The 16,651-nt window shown below is 39.0% G+C and overlaps 1 protein-coding gene across 2 annotated transcripts; it reads left to right on the top strand.

Annotated features, from left to right (window-relative positions):
- Positions 1 to 6,678: 6,678 nt before the first annotated feature.
- RB195_007996 (uncharacterized protein) lies at positions 6,679 to 14,710 on the top strand (the record flags this gene model as incomplete). Of its 2 annotated transcripts, XM_064181940.1 has the most annotated exons (9): positions 6,679 to 6,714; positions 8,738 to 8,776; positions 8,872 to 8,958; positions 9,225 to 9,416; positions 10,731 to 10,805; positions 10,859 to 10,969; positions 11,220 to 11,323; positions 14,306 to 14,465; positions 14,660 to 14,710. In XM_064181940.1, 9 exons carry the CDS (start codon positions 6,679 to 6,681, stop codon positions 14,708 to 14,710), a joined length of 855 nt encoding a protein of 284 aa, XP_064038691.1. The 2 variants fall into 2 exon arrangements, with proteins under 2 accessions (XP_064038691.1, XP_064038692.1); XM_064181939.1 differs by lacking the exons at positions 6,679 to 6,714; positions 8,738 to 8,776.
- Between the last annotated feature and the right edge of the window lie 1,941 nt (positions 14,711 to 16,651).

The following is a 16,651-nucleotide window of genomic DNA, read 5'->3' on the forward strand; positions in this document are numbered from 1 at the left end:
GGTTTTGTACCTCTTTATTCCCGCGTGTTCGCACTCCCACACGAGCGCCGCTCAGCACACGTGAGTTTTTGATCGAGTGACTCGAAGTGTGAGACTCGGGAGTTTTCTTCTTTTCTTCGTAGCCTGATGTTGGAGCGGGAACGACGAAGATTGTCAAAGCTGGAGTTGAACCACATCTTCTCATCCATGAACGTCCGATTCGCGTTTTGTTGGTTCTAGAATCTCAAGGATTTCTGCATAATTTAGTATTTAACATGCACTTCTGAACTAAATAGAATAATTAATAGAATTGATTACTTGTGAGAACTCCTTATGTTCATAGAAATAATGCAAATTATAAGAAAACAACTGCTTGACCACGTTCTGAAAGATATTCGCTGGTAAAAATATGGATAAGTTCAATAAAAAAATAGAATAAAAATAGAAAAAAAAACGGAAGAAGAATAAAAATAGAAAAGACCAGAAAACTCTCCAGTAATTCCTTGGCAACCCTCGCCACGACCCTCAGCTCTTTTCAGATTGTGTGTTGGCAAACCACGAAGTTTGTGTAGATCCTTGGAAGCGGTCATTCCATGTGAACAAGACAGCAAATGTGATTTCCAGTTTTTTTCTAGACTGAAACGAGATCTCGGAATGGTTTCTGATCATATTTCTTCAGGATTGATTTCTCTCATCAAGAAGGAAAACAACAAGAAAACAAGAAAATAGAAACTTCTCTTTTTGAGCCCATTAGTGAGGACAAGATATATGCTCATTCAATGGGAAGAAAATCAAATTAAGCAGTAATAGTAATAAAAACAATAAGAACAAATAATGATAATAAGGGAAACGTGAGCCAGAATTTACAATTTAAAGAAAAATAAGTGGCTTTCTTCCTGAAGCATTAAAAAAATTCAACATTTCAAGTACTTATGCTGTAAAGTGGTAGGATTCGAAGTGAAGTGAAAAGAGGCTGAGGAGTAGTTCCTCAATCACTTCATTTCATGGGTTGTTGAACGATCCAGTTCCCGGATAGCAACGTCTGGAATTCCTCTTAGGTCGAATTGTACGATACGCGATGCGGTGCATAAAGATCGGATTGGACACCTCCATTCATTTGAAAACCACTCACAGCTGTTCCATAAAACTAAACGAGGCAGGAACAGAGCTCACTAGAACTTTGCTTAAAGGAATCACCCCACGAATCTGAGATGGTACGGATTTCAGGTGGAGTATGCGTATACGGGGTCGTGGATTATGGAGAGAGAGGTGATCCCGTTCATTTCTTCCTAACTACTGTAAAAAACGGCCCAGAAGATACGGCTTCGAGCGATCCGGCGCGCTATTTTCTACAAGGAGTTCGATTGGAGCGCGCCAGCCTTGTGCACGCGCCGCATCTTCCGGGCTGTTTTTTACGCCAATTAGGAACAAATGGACGGAATCACCCTTACTTCCATAATCTACGGTCCCGTACAGGAACTCTCCAGCTGAAATCCGTACCACCTCAGATTCGTGGGGTGATGACTTCAAGTTTTATACAACACACTTAGGCCTTCTTCATTACCTGGCAGGTTGATCAGGTCATTTTCTTGCAAACAAATATCCGGAAATCCTCGGTGGAGATTCTTTTCCTAAGTTCGGAACGCTTCAGTGAAATGGTGACTGGTAGCATTTCGCGACATGTAGCGTTCGTTATTTGTATGTGTGCACACACCCATGTATCTTTTTCTTTCCCCTCCTTTTTTTTTCTACGCATCACCTGCCTCCCCGTCTATTCCTCCCCACGTCTTGCTCCGTTTTCTTTGACGTGGACCTGTTCCGCCTCGCCGGTGTCGGCGGCGGCGGCGGCGGCTAACGTCAGTCAATTGCACAAGAATCTCGTCCTCATGGAACAAGTTTATAGCTACGTGCACTTCACACGCCACCCTTACACCGCATGGAACGTGGCGGCGCTAGCGCTGGCGGCGGCAGCAGCGGCGACGGCTGTCTAACGTCCTTGCGACGGAGGGCTGCTAGCACCACCTCTTTCGGATGCGGACGACGAGGCTGTTCCATACTCGCTCGACTCGACTCGACTCGACGCTAGCCTTACACAAGTCGTTTTTACACTTCCCCCCTTCAAGCTGCGTTGACCCAATTTTAACGCGCAGCAAACCACGAACAACACGTTAGCACCCGCTCTTTTCTCCGAACTTGGAAAAAAACAGAATCATCTTTTTTTTCTCAAAGAAGAATAATTGTTAGCAAACTCAACTCATAACATTCTCCCTTTCACAACAGACTTTGTTGATGTTTATAGCTTTGATCAAGAGTAAACACAACTTACTCATCTCGTCTCGAGAATTGTCCGTGTTTGAATTGAGGCCTCATCTTATTCACAAATACTGCTCTTAAATCAATTTTTCATTTATTTCCGCTTTTTTTTATTCTTTTATTCCTTCGTCTACTCGTTTTTGTGTTCAACTTCGTCATTATTACAACGTTGTTCAGCCAGTCTGCAATTTCTCGACGAATTGAAATTCAAAAACCTTTTCCTAAACCAACCAGTCATTTGCATGAAGGTTACTGACCATTTGAATTTTTTTCAACTAAATAATGAAATATGCAAAGGAATAATGACAAAAATAATGAAGAAATAACAAGTTATCTATGTTGTGCAGCTGTTTTTGTAGAACAATTATATTCTCCACAAGTGATTTCTTGCTCCTTGGACCTGAAGGGGATTTTTCAAGAAGTATCGGTCTTTTTCTTTTTTTTAACCACCACGACTATTTCAATGATTGGATTTAAAATTGATGGGTGGAACTTAATTTTGCAACTCGGTTGGAATTGGAGCAAAAAAAAGAGAAAAATCAATCTAGAATATACTTATTGTATATGCCTTAGGATTCAATATCTGTGTGAAACTAACATAAACAAACTCGGCCGCCTTTAAAGTCGTAGTTTTTACGTGAAATTATAATTAGTACTGGTATTTCTGTGGTTTCCTGCACGATCGATCGGAGGTTCGAATCCGCCCTAGTGCTCACCAAGCCTTTCATCCCTCCGGGGTCGATAAATTGGTACCAGGCTTGTCTGGGAGGATAAAAACGCGGAATTCACACATCGGCTAGCCCCCGCAAGCCATTGTATGGGTCAGTTACACGTTCGTGAACCTCAAACGATTCTGGATTGAAGTGAACGTGGTGGCGGGTCCCAAGCCGACTGATTAACGCCACACACTTTAACTTTAACTTTATTTCCGTGGTTAATAATAAAACTAAAATCAACTATGAAACTAAAAACGAAAAACTTTATTGTTACTGTAGTTATCCGAAGAGTAATTCCGAAGAAAAGAGTAAAACTGAAAGGGATTTTGCATTTTCACTTACTTATCAATGAATTTAGATACCATTGATTCGTTAGAACCTAAAAATTTGTAGAAAAAGAAGTTTGGGTGAGTTATATTTACAAGAAATGTCCCTATTACACGTATTGTTTAACAAATTTATTTTATTTATAAAAACGTTTGAGTGTGTTTAAGTACAGTGGTCACGTACAACATTCCACTAACGTCTATGGATCACACAGCTCAGGGGGATTTTTGCGAATTTCACATGTTTGGAGAGGTTTCTAGTCGGCTGCGCACACTCTTTTTTTCCATCTCCATTTGTTTACATTATCCATAGAACGGAGACATCTTCCAATTTGGAAAAAGAAAATCCAGGAAAGCCTCTGTGGAAGTAAATCGGAAAAGTGGGCTTTTCTTTAAATGCATATTTTTCAAATATATCTAGAGCTTTCTCATGTTGGATAAAAAATCTGTTGTTTCATGAATATTTTTTGAATTTATTCGGAGCTTTCCCTCTTTTCTGGATACAAATTCTATAGAAAACGTGTGTTAGTAAGAAACAGGATGTCGTAATGTTATTGAAATAACGAAATCACAACCAAACAATACCCACCCTCTATTCATATTCATATTGATCGTTTACAATCTTGTGTCTTGTGTACGTAAATAACACATCCAGATGTTCCTGATGTCCTTGGAGAAAAAAAAATCCTAAGATCTTTTCGATATTATTGGACAGTTGCTCAGCTTTTTCCTGTTAAATTTCTCGATCTCCGAAACGTCGCCGCGATTTTCTCGTCGATCGATCGAAATTCATGTTTTGTAAACTGGTTCTCTTTGCGATTTTCCTTAGATCATCGATGGTGAAACCATGTATTTGTGCGTGTTTCTAACGGGAACTAATTGTTTTCCACTTCTCTCAATCCTTTCAAAAAAAAATCAACAATTTTCTTAGTAAAGCTAGGCTAGAAGACAGGTTTTCACATTCTTTTCTATGTGGAAACGCGCTCCGTTATTGTTCAATTAAAGACGGAAATTCCAATATTCGGAGATGACAGACGGATGTTTACCGGATGTTTGCCGAAATGAATTATTTAGAGAGGCTTAATCATCGTTTGCATAGACAATTCCTAATGTTCATAGCATATTTGAACTTTTTCCCCGTTATCTACTGGTATCAGGATCGACACACAGTGACACTTTACGGATTTTGATTACATTTATGGAGAGATGAGACGGTAACGGGGAGAGTTCGCCGTAGTTATCACAAACTCATCGTTACCGTTCCAGAAAATGACGGATTTTCTTGCTTGCCACATTTGTTTCTGTCAATTCTTCTGAGTTTTCTAATATTTTCTGAATTCTTCAAAGCTCATCTATCTTTTTTTTTTCTTTTTCTCTTTGCATTCCTTTTCGATCAGTCACACTTACGTGTACTTGTTGCTCTGTTTTCTCTCCTTTCCTTGTATTTCTTATCATAATACGGTAAATCTTATGGAAATATATAGAAAAAGCTTTAAAAAAAGGCTAGAGACGTAACATTAGATTTTGCATCAATTTTATCTCTCTTATACCCTTAAGATAAAAAAAACATTTTAAATTAAGTTTGATCTTAATTAAAGAAGATATAATAACATTCACAAGAAATTTGTATGTACTTTTTATTGACCTATTTCTATTTAGTCATATTTTTTACGCAATAAAATCAAGTAATTTCAGTCTGATGTAGAAAATGATGATTTTTTTTCTCATCTTCCGAGTGTACGAGAGACAAAATTCAAGCAAAATCTAATGCTACGTCTCTAGCCTCTTTTTTTTTGAGCTCATCCTTGCACCTTCCAGCTGCAAGAGAATTGGGAGAACAGAGAAAAAGTATTTCAGCAAAATCACTTCTCTTCCGTAAAACGCAAAGAAGATTTCCATCCGTATATTCGAGAAAAAAAAAACAGCATTCGCAAGTTTTCTCTTTCACTGATCCACATTTTGCTGGAACCGCAAGAATGTTGACTCGGTCAAGTCCTCGACATTGAGTGAAAATCCAGTTTTCCAGCACGTCCAGTCACTTTAAGCGATCAAGCTTCTGTTTTTTTTTTCTCTTCGAAATTTTGAAGTCCATAACGGAACGATAATTCGTTGAAAGAATGGAATGTTTACTTGTTCCTCGATCGGTTTTAATGCTGGAGCTACTCTCATTTATCGTCATTTTCCAAGTGCTATTAGATCCTTATTTTCGTGTCTTCTTTTTTTTTTTTGATAGATTCCGTATTTGATTTGTTTGTTTTTTGATTTTCGAAACAGAAAGGACTGGTTAGACAACTGGACTTTATTATTGACAATAAAGTTGACATATTTCTTCGTCATTCATTGTTCTACAGAAAGCCGGCAAACATGATGCAATAACTCATCTTATGGAATCGTAGCTTCTTTGTTTTAGCGCTAGGAACGGACCTACAGTATTTGTTCACTAAAAACAGTGCTTTGTCTTCTGTGGATAGTCGCAATAGATTAAAGTTGTAAAAAATAGCTATTTTAAAGGCATCACCCCACGAATCTGAGGTGGTGCAGATTTCAGGTGTAGTATTCGTATACAGGATGGGAGACTATGGAGAGGGGAGTGATTCCGTCCATTTCTTTCTAATTGCCGTAAAAAACGGCCCAGAAGATGCGGCGCCGCACAAGACTGGCGCGCTCCAATCGAACCTCTTGTACAAAATGGTGCGCCAAAACGAATGAAGCTGTATCTTCCGGGCCGTTTTTTACGGCAATTAGGAAGGAATGGACGGAATCACCCCCCTTCTCCATATTCTACTATCCCGTATACGAATACTCCGCCTGAAATCCGTACCACCTCAGATTCCTGGGGTGATGCCTTTAAGAAATGTTTTCTGTCGAAGATGTTCTAGAAATAGTTCTTCCTTCTTCTTTCCATTTCTTCTCATCGTTGCGCTGGGTTGCTAATAGTATTCGGTTTTTTCTTCGCAAAGTGCTTTTGGTTTAAAAAAAGGAGACTGCGAAGAAATTTCCCCAACATTTTTGCTTTGAAAAGCAAAAAAAAAACTGTTTGCACGAAAGAACTGAGATTCTTCAACGAAAAATTCCTTAACTTTTTTTTTCGACCTAATTTTCCATGCTTACTGAGATGAATTTCAGTTGCTCTACTAGTGCCGAAGTGCTGTCTACTGTTTTCTGGTCGGGACTAAATTATTGTTGAGCTCAGGGATCTAACAGAGACCTGTATTCGCCAGGTGTTTTAATGGAGCCATTCCCCCTTGTTTCCCGTAAAAACCTTCTTCCCTAACTTACCCCCATTTCCCGTAAAAACCTTTTTCCCTAACCTACCCCCCAATGTGATATGCTGTGCCGATGTGATGATGGTGTTGGTGAAAATTACAGCTGAACAGGGAGTACGTGAATTGCTCTCTGCTTAGAAACTTTTTTAATTTTATTTTTTCTACTACTTATTTATTATTTTATTACTTATCATATTAGGGTAAGTGCAGTCGGAGTAGGAGGTTCTTTTGTGTCTGCACACGATCGATTCGAGGTTCGATTCCGCCTTGCTGTTGCGGTTTGGGTTTACGTGCTATTTGACCTTCCTTCACCTTATTTTGTTTTGCGCTGCTTTGAAAATTACGCTAATTTCGGGAACATTCCGTAAATTTTTGTCCCTAAACCATTTAGCGAAATTCGCTGGTGTGGTACAGTCGTGCTTTATATTTCATATTTCTTGTTTACTTTATTTTATTTTGTTATATTTCGTTTTTTTCGCAATAAAACGTCAGTGCTGATCATTTTCCTTCCTTTTATTTTTGTGTCTCTACTTAGGGATTATTATTCTTTATATTATTTTTGAGTTTCTTCCTAAAATAACCACCTAAGTTTAGATAAATTTTTGATTTCTGACATGCTAAGTACCTAAAAAGAACTGGTCTTGGTCTAAAATCCAGAATTGCTGCTTTCTCTTCCACATTCGCATCACACATTCTGTTTCCAAACAACTTCTGCTGTCAAATCAATAAACATGACTGCTTCGTTGTTCCAAACAGGTTCCATCCAGTGAAAGCTATTGTTAGTCTGTAAATGTCGTAACATATCAGTGTTTTGTGTGTTGGCGAAAGCTGTACAGCTCACATCAACGTCTACCACCCGCTTACGATAATTTCGCTATACGCATTACGTAAATCGCATACGTTACGCCTAAAGTTATGCTGATGACCTTGAGAACCATGTAAATGTCATCCGACGGGTGTTTTTTCTTCTTCGTTGTCACTTTGTTTGCGCGTTTCTGGATGGGGACCGGCTAGAACAACGGGCTATCCGATTGAAGTCAATGTTGTACTCACTCCACTTTGTTACTACTTTACTTTTTACTCTAATTTGCTTTGTTTTCTTGTTTTTGCGGAAATACTACATATTGTGGCCATTGGATTCCTCGCATGTGATGTAGTTGCACCGCTGCAGAGAACTTTTCAAGCCGTCCGTAGCTGTCATTACAGAATTTTTCTCTTTTTCCATTGGAGATATCCTCGAGAATACGAGATGTCAGTGGGGTATTTTACGTGGTTCTGCAGGTTTGATCTACGATATCAACCTTATCTGGACGCATGTGCTGCCGTCGGTGAGGGGTTCGGCTCTGACTGCACCATCGATCGATGGGTCAAGATCATTCTATCGCCAACCGAGCCTTTCGTCCCTCTGAGGTTCTATGGTTTGGTATCAGTCTTGTGTGGGAGTTCGAAAACGCTGACTGTAGGAGTTCGAAAACACTGGTTTGATCTACCATATCAGCCCTGTCTGGGCGGACGAATGTGGCGCCGTCGGTCGTAAGAGGTTCGGCTCTGACAGCACCATCGATCGATGGTTCAAGATCATTCTATCGCTAACCGAGGCTTTCGTCCCTCTGTGTTTTTATGGATTGGTATCAGACTTGTTTGGAAGGATAAAAACTCTAAATTCGCGTATCGGATCCACCCCCGCAAGTCATTGTAAGACTGCACACGCGTTCATAATCCTCAAACGATTCTGAATTGAATTCGAACGAGTGGTCGCATCCTTATGAGGATTCACTGGCGTCGCACGCTCTATTCTTATTCTTCTTATTTCTTTCTCTCACTATGTACCATTTGCCGTACTCTTCCGTGGACCAGATCTTTTTTTTTGTTTTAATTCCGGGAGCGTTCTTCAAACTCTCATTCACGTTGCGAGACGAGCGGTCCCATAGCATCTAGCAGCCACCACTCAAATAAGGAACATTTATTCCTCTGTTTGCACTTTTCTTCTTATTTTCTCTCAAGAACATCCTTCCTAAGCCCTTCCAAGCCTTAGTAACGCTTCTTAAAAGATATCCATGAAGTGTTTCAGAATCCTACTTCTAGAAAAAAAAAGAATGACAAAAAAGATGAGACTCCAAGTAATTAATGCATAAAGAATCAAACGAGTTCTCTATCTCCTATAGCTAACCTACTTGTAAGCTTGAGTTTTTACTTCCTTCGTACTCGAGAAAATTTTTTCGTTAACGCGTTCTTTAACTGACAACCTCTATTTTATTCTTTTTTTTTCAGATGGGAACTTTCGGCGTTTGGTCCGCATATGGAGCGGTTGGGCGAACGATTCGGATTGCATTTTTTGTGTCTAGCATACTAATAATTGTGGGTTCTTTTTGTCGATAATACAATTCATAGAAAAATCTGAATCTTTTCATAATAATTCTTCTCATAATAATCTTATGAATCTCTTCATTCATATTCAATTAAATTTATTATCATTACTATTATTTACTAGTATTTATCTATTATTCATCCGTGTTTATTCATCTATAATTTCTTGTTATTTGTTTATAAAAAAGTTTTATAAAGTTTCTGTTAATTTAAAGGGAGATCAAGAATTTGTATCAAGGGCACCTTTTATATTTTAGGCATATTCTATAGCTTGCATTGTATACGGCTCATGGTTGGCTGCATCTCGAGGACAATACGCAGAATTACTATCTCCATCGTTGTACGTGGACGTGGCTCGAATACTTCTCGTCGTTTCGATAATTACAGTCGTTAATCAGCTGATCAGTATGTATTCTGTATACAAAGAACTACGATTCTACGTCTATGCGGTACGTAATCAAAATGTTATCTTTATGAAATAATCAACAAATAATTATACAATGTTATAATCATATAGTTATACATGGTCATATAAGTAGAGTATAGTATAACAACAGTATAGTATAGTGGTCACATAAGTGAAATAGTCATATAGTCAACCCCAAAAGTGTTCAACCTCGTGAACGCAACGCGTCTGCTGGAATTTCTTTTCCTCCTTAATTTTCCTCCCTTTCTTCTCTTTTTTTTCTTCCTCTTTCTTTTTTTAATTCCTCTGCGCTGTGCTCTGTTTCAGTCGAAAGCGCGGATGCGCTCATTCGACCAAACTTATTCGAATTAAACTCTCAGGTTCCTGAAATTGACGATGTTGGTGTCTCTAAGCGAATAGGTAGGGGTTTCGGTGTATTTTATGGATATGTACGAACGTGATCTAGCGCAATTTTTTATTGATGATCCAGAAAGAAGCGTTTAATTCGAAGCGAATTCTCCAGACGTACCTGCGCCGGTGTCACCAACGATGCAACTTATAGCGGGTAGTGAAGCGTTGGCTATCCGCGATCAGGGAGCTACTGCTCCTCATTTGAATCCCATCAGTTAGACGACAGCAAAACTGCTCGCGTTCTATCGTGTAACAAGTTGCATCGTAGGAGAAACCAGTTCAACTTAGGCTGTTTCTAGTGCCATTTTTTTATTACTACATACCAACACTGTCTATTTCGTGATATCCTACTGCCCTCATACACAAATACCTCGAAGTTCATTTCATCTTTCTAAGATCGTTGCTGTGCTGATTGTTCGTAAGAAATTCTTTTTGTAATCTTTTAAGTGATTTAATGAGGTTCCCTACCAATAGTAATTGCGCATTAAAAAAAAAAACGAAAGAAAAAAAAAACAAATTTTTCTCTGTGCAAAAACTTTCTGGACTTTGTATGGTACGGCGACAACGATTCCTTTGCTAACAGATACCTTCACCTCATTATTTCAAAAATATAACATAATAGTAAGCAATATATGAAAAATAGAAAATAATAATTTGATTTGTAATTTGATTTTTTGGTGTACAAATAATATATGATGACAAATAGTAAAAAAAATGTAATAAATATCCAGCAGACATCTTGTATAGCTCTCCCAGCATTACTGGAACACACTCAAAATCTAACAAGATCCTCCAACGTACTCCTAATTGTCCCTAATCCGGAGTCTGTGTATAGCTCATTCATGATACCGAAGATCGAGCGCTTGTTTGCAGCTGAAAAAAAAAGTTTCATGATCGTGGAGGCGTCATAAATCTCGAATTTCTTTACAATCTGCTTATTTTTCAGTCTGCAGTTGCATCTCTTATCATTTTTATTATGCTTTTCATTGGTGGAATAATGGGACTGGTTTTTCGATCACAGGTACAACTTTTTTAAATTTCTTGTCTCTAACCGCCGCACAAAATTCATTCCAGCTTACCACACAAATTCCTCTTCGACTGAAAATGTTGACGTCGTTAAGAGAGCTTTACGGTACCCCGGATATGGAACAAGTCACGGACGCTTGGGATCAGTTACAATCGAATGTAAGCAAATTGTGGGGTGGAATTATGGATTTAGGAATACTGTTGAGTAAAACTGTAAAAAAAACTAAGCTGTAAACTAATTGTGGAGGTTGTAGCAGTAAATGTTAAATAAAATAAACGTGTAGTATATCAAAATCATTCCTGCATTCTTTTGACCTCCCCGAAAAATGCTTGATGTCGTTTTTCTACGAAAAAATTAGTTCTTAACTTATATCCGAATCCTCTGCAAATACTGTATCGTATCTTACAGTTTAAATGTTGCGGAGTGGACGGTAACGATACGCTTGTCATTTGGCGGACGTCGAAATGGTATATGCATCAAAGAGTGCCAAAGCCAGTCCTACCAGCTTCATGGTAAGTTCGAATTCTTCAGTTTTTGCCCCGTATAACAGCGCTAAAAATTCTGTGATTTCTGGATGTTAGTAAAGGCCAACGAATGCAGGGAAAAGGGTCTGGTGTTGATCAATCCGCTTAGGACCATGTTCATTTCAGTTCAGAATGTAAATAAATCATAAATTAATATACTGGGATAATAGGAGATCCATATTAGCTGTTCCTAATATAGTCTTAAGTTTAGGAAAGATGTAGATGTGTAAGACAAATAAAAATAGATGTATCCGTAAAAAAATAACTGTAGCATTGAATGGTATAACTGTAATAATAATAGTCTAACTGTAGCATATTTTTGAGGCTGATGTTCCCCTCAAAGCAAGTGATGAAAGAATATAGTTTACAAAGTAAAATTTTCTTCCCTTCTTTATTTTTTTAGAATTTATTCTATTTTATTTTATTCTTTACTTTTGAACTTCATTTTCTTATCCTCATTCATTACCATCAAAGGATACATCTCGAAAAAAATTAATGTTAAAATTCACCGTGGCCTTAGTAGAACATAGATGCCGAAACCGCATTTTAAACCTTTTAGTGAAGAAGAACAAACAGTAATAACATGATGTTACTACAATAAAACTGAAAAGAATGAACGGGACAATTGCATTTTCCGCTGACAAATTAAAATTTTCCCAGCAACGAGTACAAAAATTTGATTTTTGACCGAGGTGCCGAAACTGTGCAAATCGAGGAAGTGAAAGCAAGCACAGAATGTATATCTTTTGCGCCACTGTATTGTTGGAACGTTTCTCATCTGGTTTTTGATCGAATCCTATAGTAAAGGAAAACAAACACAAATCAATGTAATTTTGTCGTCGCAAATGGTAATTTTGAAGTATGAATGGGTCGTAGTTATTTCGCCAACGTGTTCAACTTCACCTAAGAATCATCGGTGTTAGTGAAGATAGGCGGCCTATTGAACGATTTGCGGTGGGTGGGCAATAGAGGTATCAAGTAAGTGCTTCAGAAGAAGTCTGGAACCATAGAGGGATGGAAGACCCTGGTTAAACTTAAGCATTATCGAGCCGGCAATCGCGTAGACGCAGTAGTGATCCCCTTACCGACGCGTAAAACTCCCTATGCATGCAGTATACACTACGTGAACTCGAATTATAAAAAAAACCAGTCTGAAGGTCCGGCAGAAGCCGGACTTCAGATTTTCTGTGGTATTTGCTTCGCTCGCCTTCACTGATCAACGAAAATTAATGTTAGAGTATTTCTAACAATCTTTCTTCATCTTTTTTTTTATTATAACTAAAGGCGAAAGGCTTCATAGTCTTCTTTCTAAACGCGTCACCTCTACATTTTGAGAATACTGAAACTTCAGCTTCAAACACTCCAATACCAATATAATGTAGACACAATTTGAAAGGGGTTCTCGAAATTTGGGTTTTCCTCCTGTTTCTCCCCAATATTTATCAAAGAATGATGTTTTAGCATAAAATAAACCATGTAAACTGTTGTCTACTATTTAAGCAGCCGTTAGCATGCATTTACCACTTTCTGAGGAAGGCATGCTACCAACCTGAGGGGAACAAAGGTGGAAATAGACACGCGGAGGAGTTATATAGGTGAAAAGCAACGCGCCCAGTGGCTACGGCTATGAAACAGCTGCAACCGTTTATCTTTTGCGACATGCACACGAAGTTATTGCGCACCATTTCGACGCCGGTGGACCTGTCGCACCCCATTTTACAGCTTTATTGCGCCGACGCACCAATTCGACGCCCTGTGGATCCATCGCACCCCCTTTTCGAATTTCGTGACACACAGACAAAAACACACACACACACACACACACACACACACACACACACACACACACACACACACACACACACACAAACACACACACATTGACACACACACACGGACTAAGCTCGTTATTATATATCATGATAATAGGTATTACATGGAAGGTTAAAGTGTCCTGCGATAGTGAATCCGCTTGGGATGCGCCACCACGTTTACTTCAATTCAGAATCGTATGAGGTGTACGAACGTGAAACTGGCCCATACAATGACTTGCTGGGGCCAGTCAGTGTATCAAAGTCAGCGTTTTTATCCTCCCAGAGAAGTCTGGTACCTATTCATCGACTCCGGAGGGATAAAGGCCTTCGTGGGCACCAGGGCGGTGTGGCACCTTCGATCGATTCTCTGCAGACACAACAGTACCTCTTACCTTGCATTCCTAACTCACCAGATCGGGCGAAATGCCGTGTTTTTGAGTGTGATGTGATCGTAAGCGTTTGATTTTCTCCAATGTCTCGCAGATAAATTTTTAGGAGTTTAGATTAACTTCGTTAGTGACTTCTTCATATGATCCACAAAAGAAAGCATAAAACACCTCGGATCACGTAAAATCGAAACCAATTGTGTAGGGTTAAGCAGCATCTATAGAACCACTCCATCGTGAAATTTTATGAAAACAAGAATCAAAGCGGTATTAAACGAATTACAGCGATTCTTATGCTCTAATTTCTAATTTTTGTATTTTCTACCTCAGCTAAAGCCAGAATGTCACGAAATTAGGATCTCTTATGGACAACACAAAGTTCGGGATGTAGGTTACGATTATGAGTGCGACTACAGTCAAATCCTCACTGACTGTCCTGAAAAACGGCGTAAGAAACGGCTTGCGATCGCAGCGTCTGTGCGAAAGTGCGCGTTAAAATATCGCACAATTTTGTTTTTTAAATTAAAGGAATCCGGTATACCCGGCCACAATCTATACCCGGGATTTTATACTGTCCACAAAAGATCCCAATATCATTAATTTTGTGGATTGCGATTATGGATTGCACTACACTCGCTTTACGTTGAAGGAAGTGTAGAATATTTTAATATTGATGATGATTGGTAATATGATTTTTTCCTTCCTCGCTCTAAAAAGCGTGGCATAACTAAAAATATTGGAATTATTTCATCAAACGCGAATATTTTCAGCTGTGTTCCTGGAAAAGTGGATGAATGCCGTTCGGGTAATCTACAGAATCCCGACACAACAACCACATACACGAACACATGTTATATGCCGTTACGAACGGATTTACTCTACGTCGTACATGTTGCTGCATGGATGTCGATAGCTGCCAGTGTGCTGCAGGTGAATTTGTTTTTTTTTTCAGTTTTTGCAATATTTACGCAAATTAGGACTAGATATTCTCTCTGATTTTGCATAATTTATGTACTTCAATTAATTATTTACTTTATTACCGCTGATCTAAACTGATCAGCGAATGATAGAAGCCTTAGCTGAGCAAAAGTGTTCATTATTGCTAATTACTCCATTTTTTTCAGCTAATTCCCGCCATCTTCAGTTCATGGTATGCAAAACTGATCAAGAAGTGATAAAACAAATGATTGGATTGTTGTCTTTTTTTTCCATCGAGTGCAATGTTTTCGTGTATGATACTAGTATTACTAGTAGGGAGGGAATATCCTTACAATTCTCGCGTCTCATTCCTGCATTTTTTTTGTGTTTGTAAATATTATATGTTTGTATATTGTAAGCTCTTCATCGAACAATTCCAACACCTTCATCCTTGTCTTCATATGCTGTATTATACAATGGTTTCAGTTTTCAAACAAAGAATGTATATCTTCTAGTTGCATGAGTCTCCCTTGTTCTCTTTTTGACTCCTCTTCACTTAATAAACACGAGATTTTTCGTGAAAGACTAGCTTCTTTGTCCAATCTTCTCTAGTTTCAGCTTCTAGTCATCTACGTAAGATGGTTTGAAGGGAACAAACTGGTCAACAGGTCCACGCTCTTCTTGACTACCGCTCCGTATTTTTCAGGAATGAATATATACTCGAAGGTGAAAAAGGATAAAGGATAAAGTCACTGGTGTACAATCCGTTTGGGATGCGCCAACGCGTTTTACTGCAGCTCGTAATCGTTGAGTTTTTGGAACTCGTGCTGAGCTATACAATTATTTGCGGAGGCAAGCCGATGTTAACGCTCAGGGTTTTATGCTCCCAGACAAGACTGGTACCAATTTATCGACCCTGCAGGATAAATGAATCTCTGAAAGGACCCCTACCTCTTTCGAACAATCAACCGTATGGCTACAGCGGGCCTCTAACCGACTGCGCTACACGCGCCCCTTTTGCTGAAGTTGGGTTTAGATGATTCTACTGTTCGCGCTCGTTTAAGTTGCGGACGCACATGTTCGTTTTTTTTTTTACGTTTTTTCCTTATTTGGTGTACCAATCGAACACATGCGACAGCAACCTCTGGATGGAGAAGCCCGAAAGCATAGAGTGAAAACTGCTTAAACAGATGCTACTAGTCTACTGTTTAGCGAATAGTATTCCGTGACAAAGAACTCGGAGCAGAAATGGATGTGGTGTCCCAGAAAGAATGCAGAAGTGATCTGCAAGTTTCAGCTCACAACACGGCGAAAATACGATCTTTGATTTTTTTACCGTTATCAAGAGGATTTCATAGGAAACCGCTGCTTCATTTCCTCGGTCATATTAGAAGGAGCCATCAGACCACTGTGTTCGAGTTGACGTGGGAATTCTCTGAAATCCAAATAGGAGAAAGTTATCTCCGAAAGAGGCTAAAATGGTAGAAGGCAAAATAAGTACACTCGGCGTGGACGATCAATTCCTGGAAACCAAAAAGGTGTTCAAAAAGGAATGAAGGAGAACTTCTAATGCATTAATTCTTATGCGATGTTTGGCTGAAGGTCGAACAAGATGTCCTCAACCATGTAAGTGGAAGATCGAGATACTTCTTCGCAGTACGATGTGGTTATGTCGAACGGGTCCCATATCATTGAACTAGCGTGCTGTTCGAACTAGAAAACAGAAATCAATGACAGTGAGGATCTTGTAATACGATGTAGTTCAGTCAAACGGGTCCTATCACATTCAACTGGCGTGTTGTTCGTCACGAAAAACAGCACTCAATGTTAGGGGGAAAAAACGATATGGTTGAGTCAAACGGGTTCTATATCGTTCGACTGGTGTGTGGTTCGAACTAGAAAACAGAGCTCAATGATAGTGAGGACATCACAATACGACGTAGTGGGGTCAATTCGTCGTCACATTTGTCCGCGGATAAAATCAGGCATGTAGGTGCACTTTGTCGAATTGTAAACCTGAACCCAATGTGAACGATGGGCAAACAATTACTAAGTAAAGCTCATTTTCTTTCTTGTTTACATTTCTCTCTTCTATTCTTTTATTTCTTCTCAATTGTTGACCCGAAATTCCTCTCCTACAATAATTCCGACACAAAATTGGAGTAAAGCTGTCTTAAAACGGCATGGAATGCTAAGAT

The sequence above is a fragment of the Necator americanus genome, chromosome I (assembly GCF_031761385.1).
Source record: "Necator americanus strain Aroian chromosome I, whole genome shotgun sequence".
NCBI lineage: Eukaryota > Metazoa > Nematoda > Chromadorea > Rhabditida > Ancylostomatidae > Necator > Necator americanus.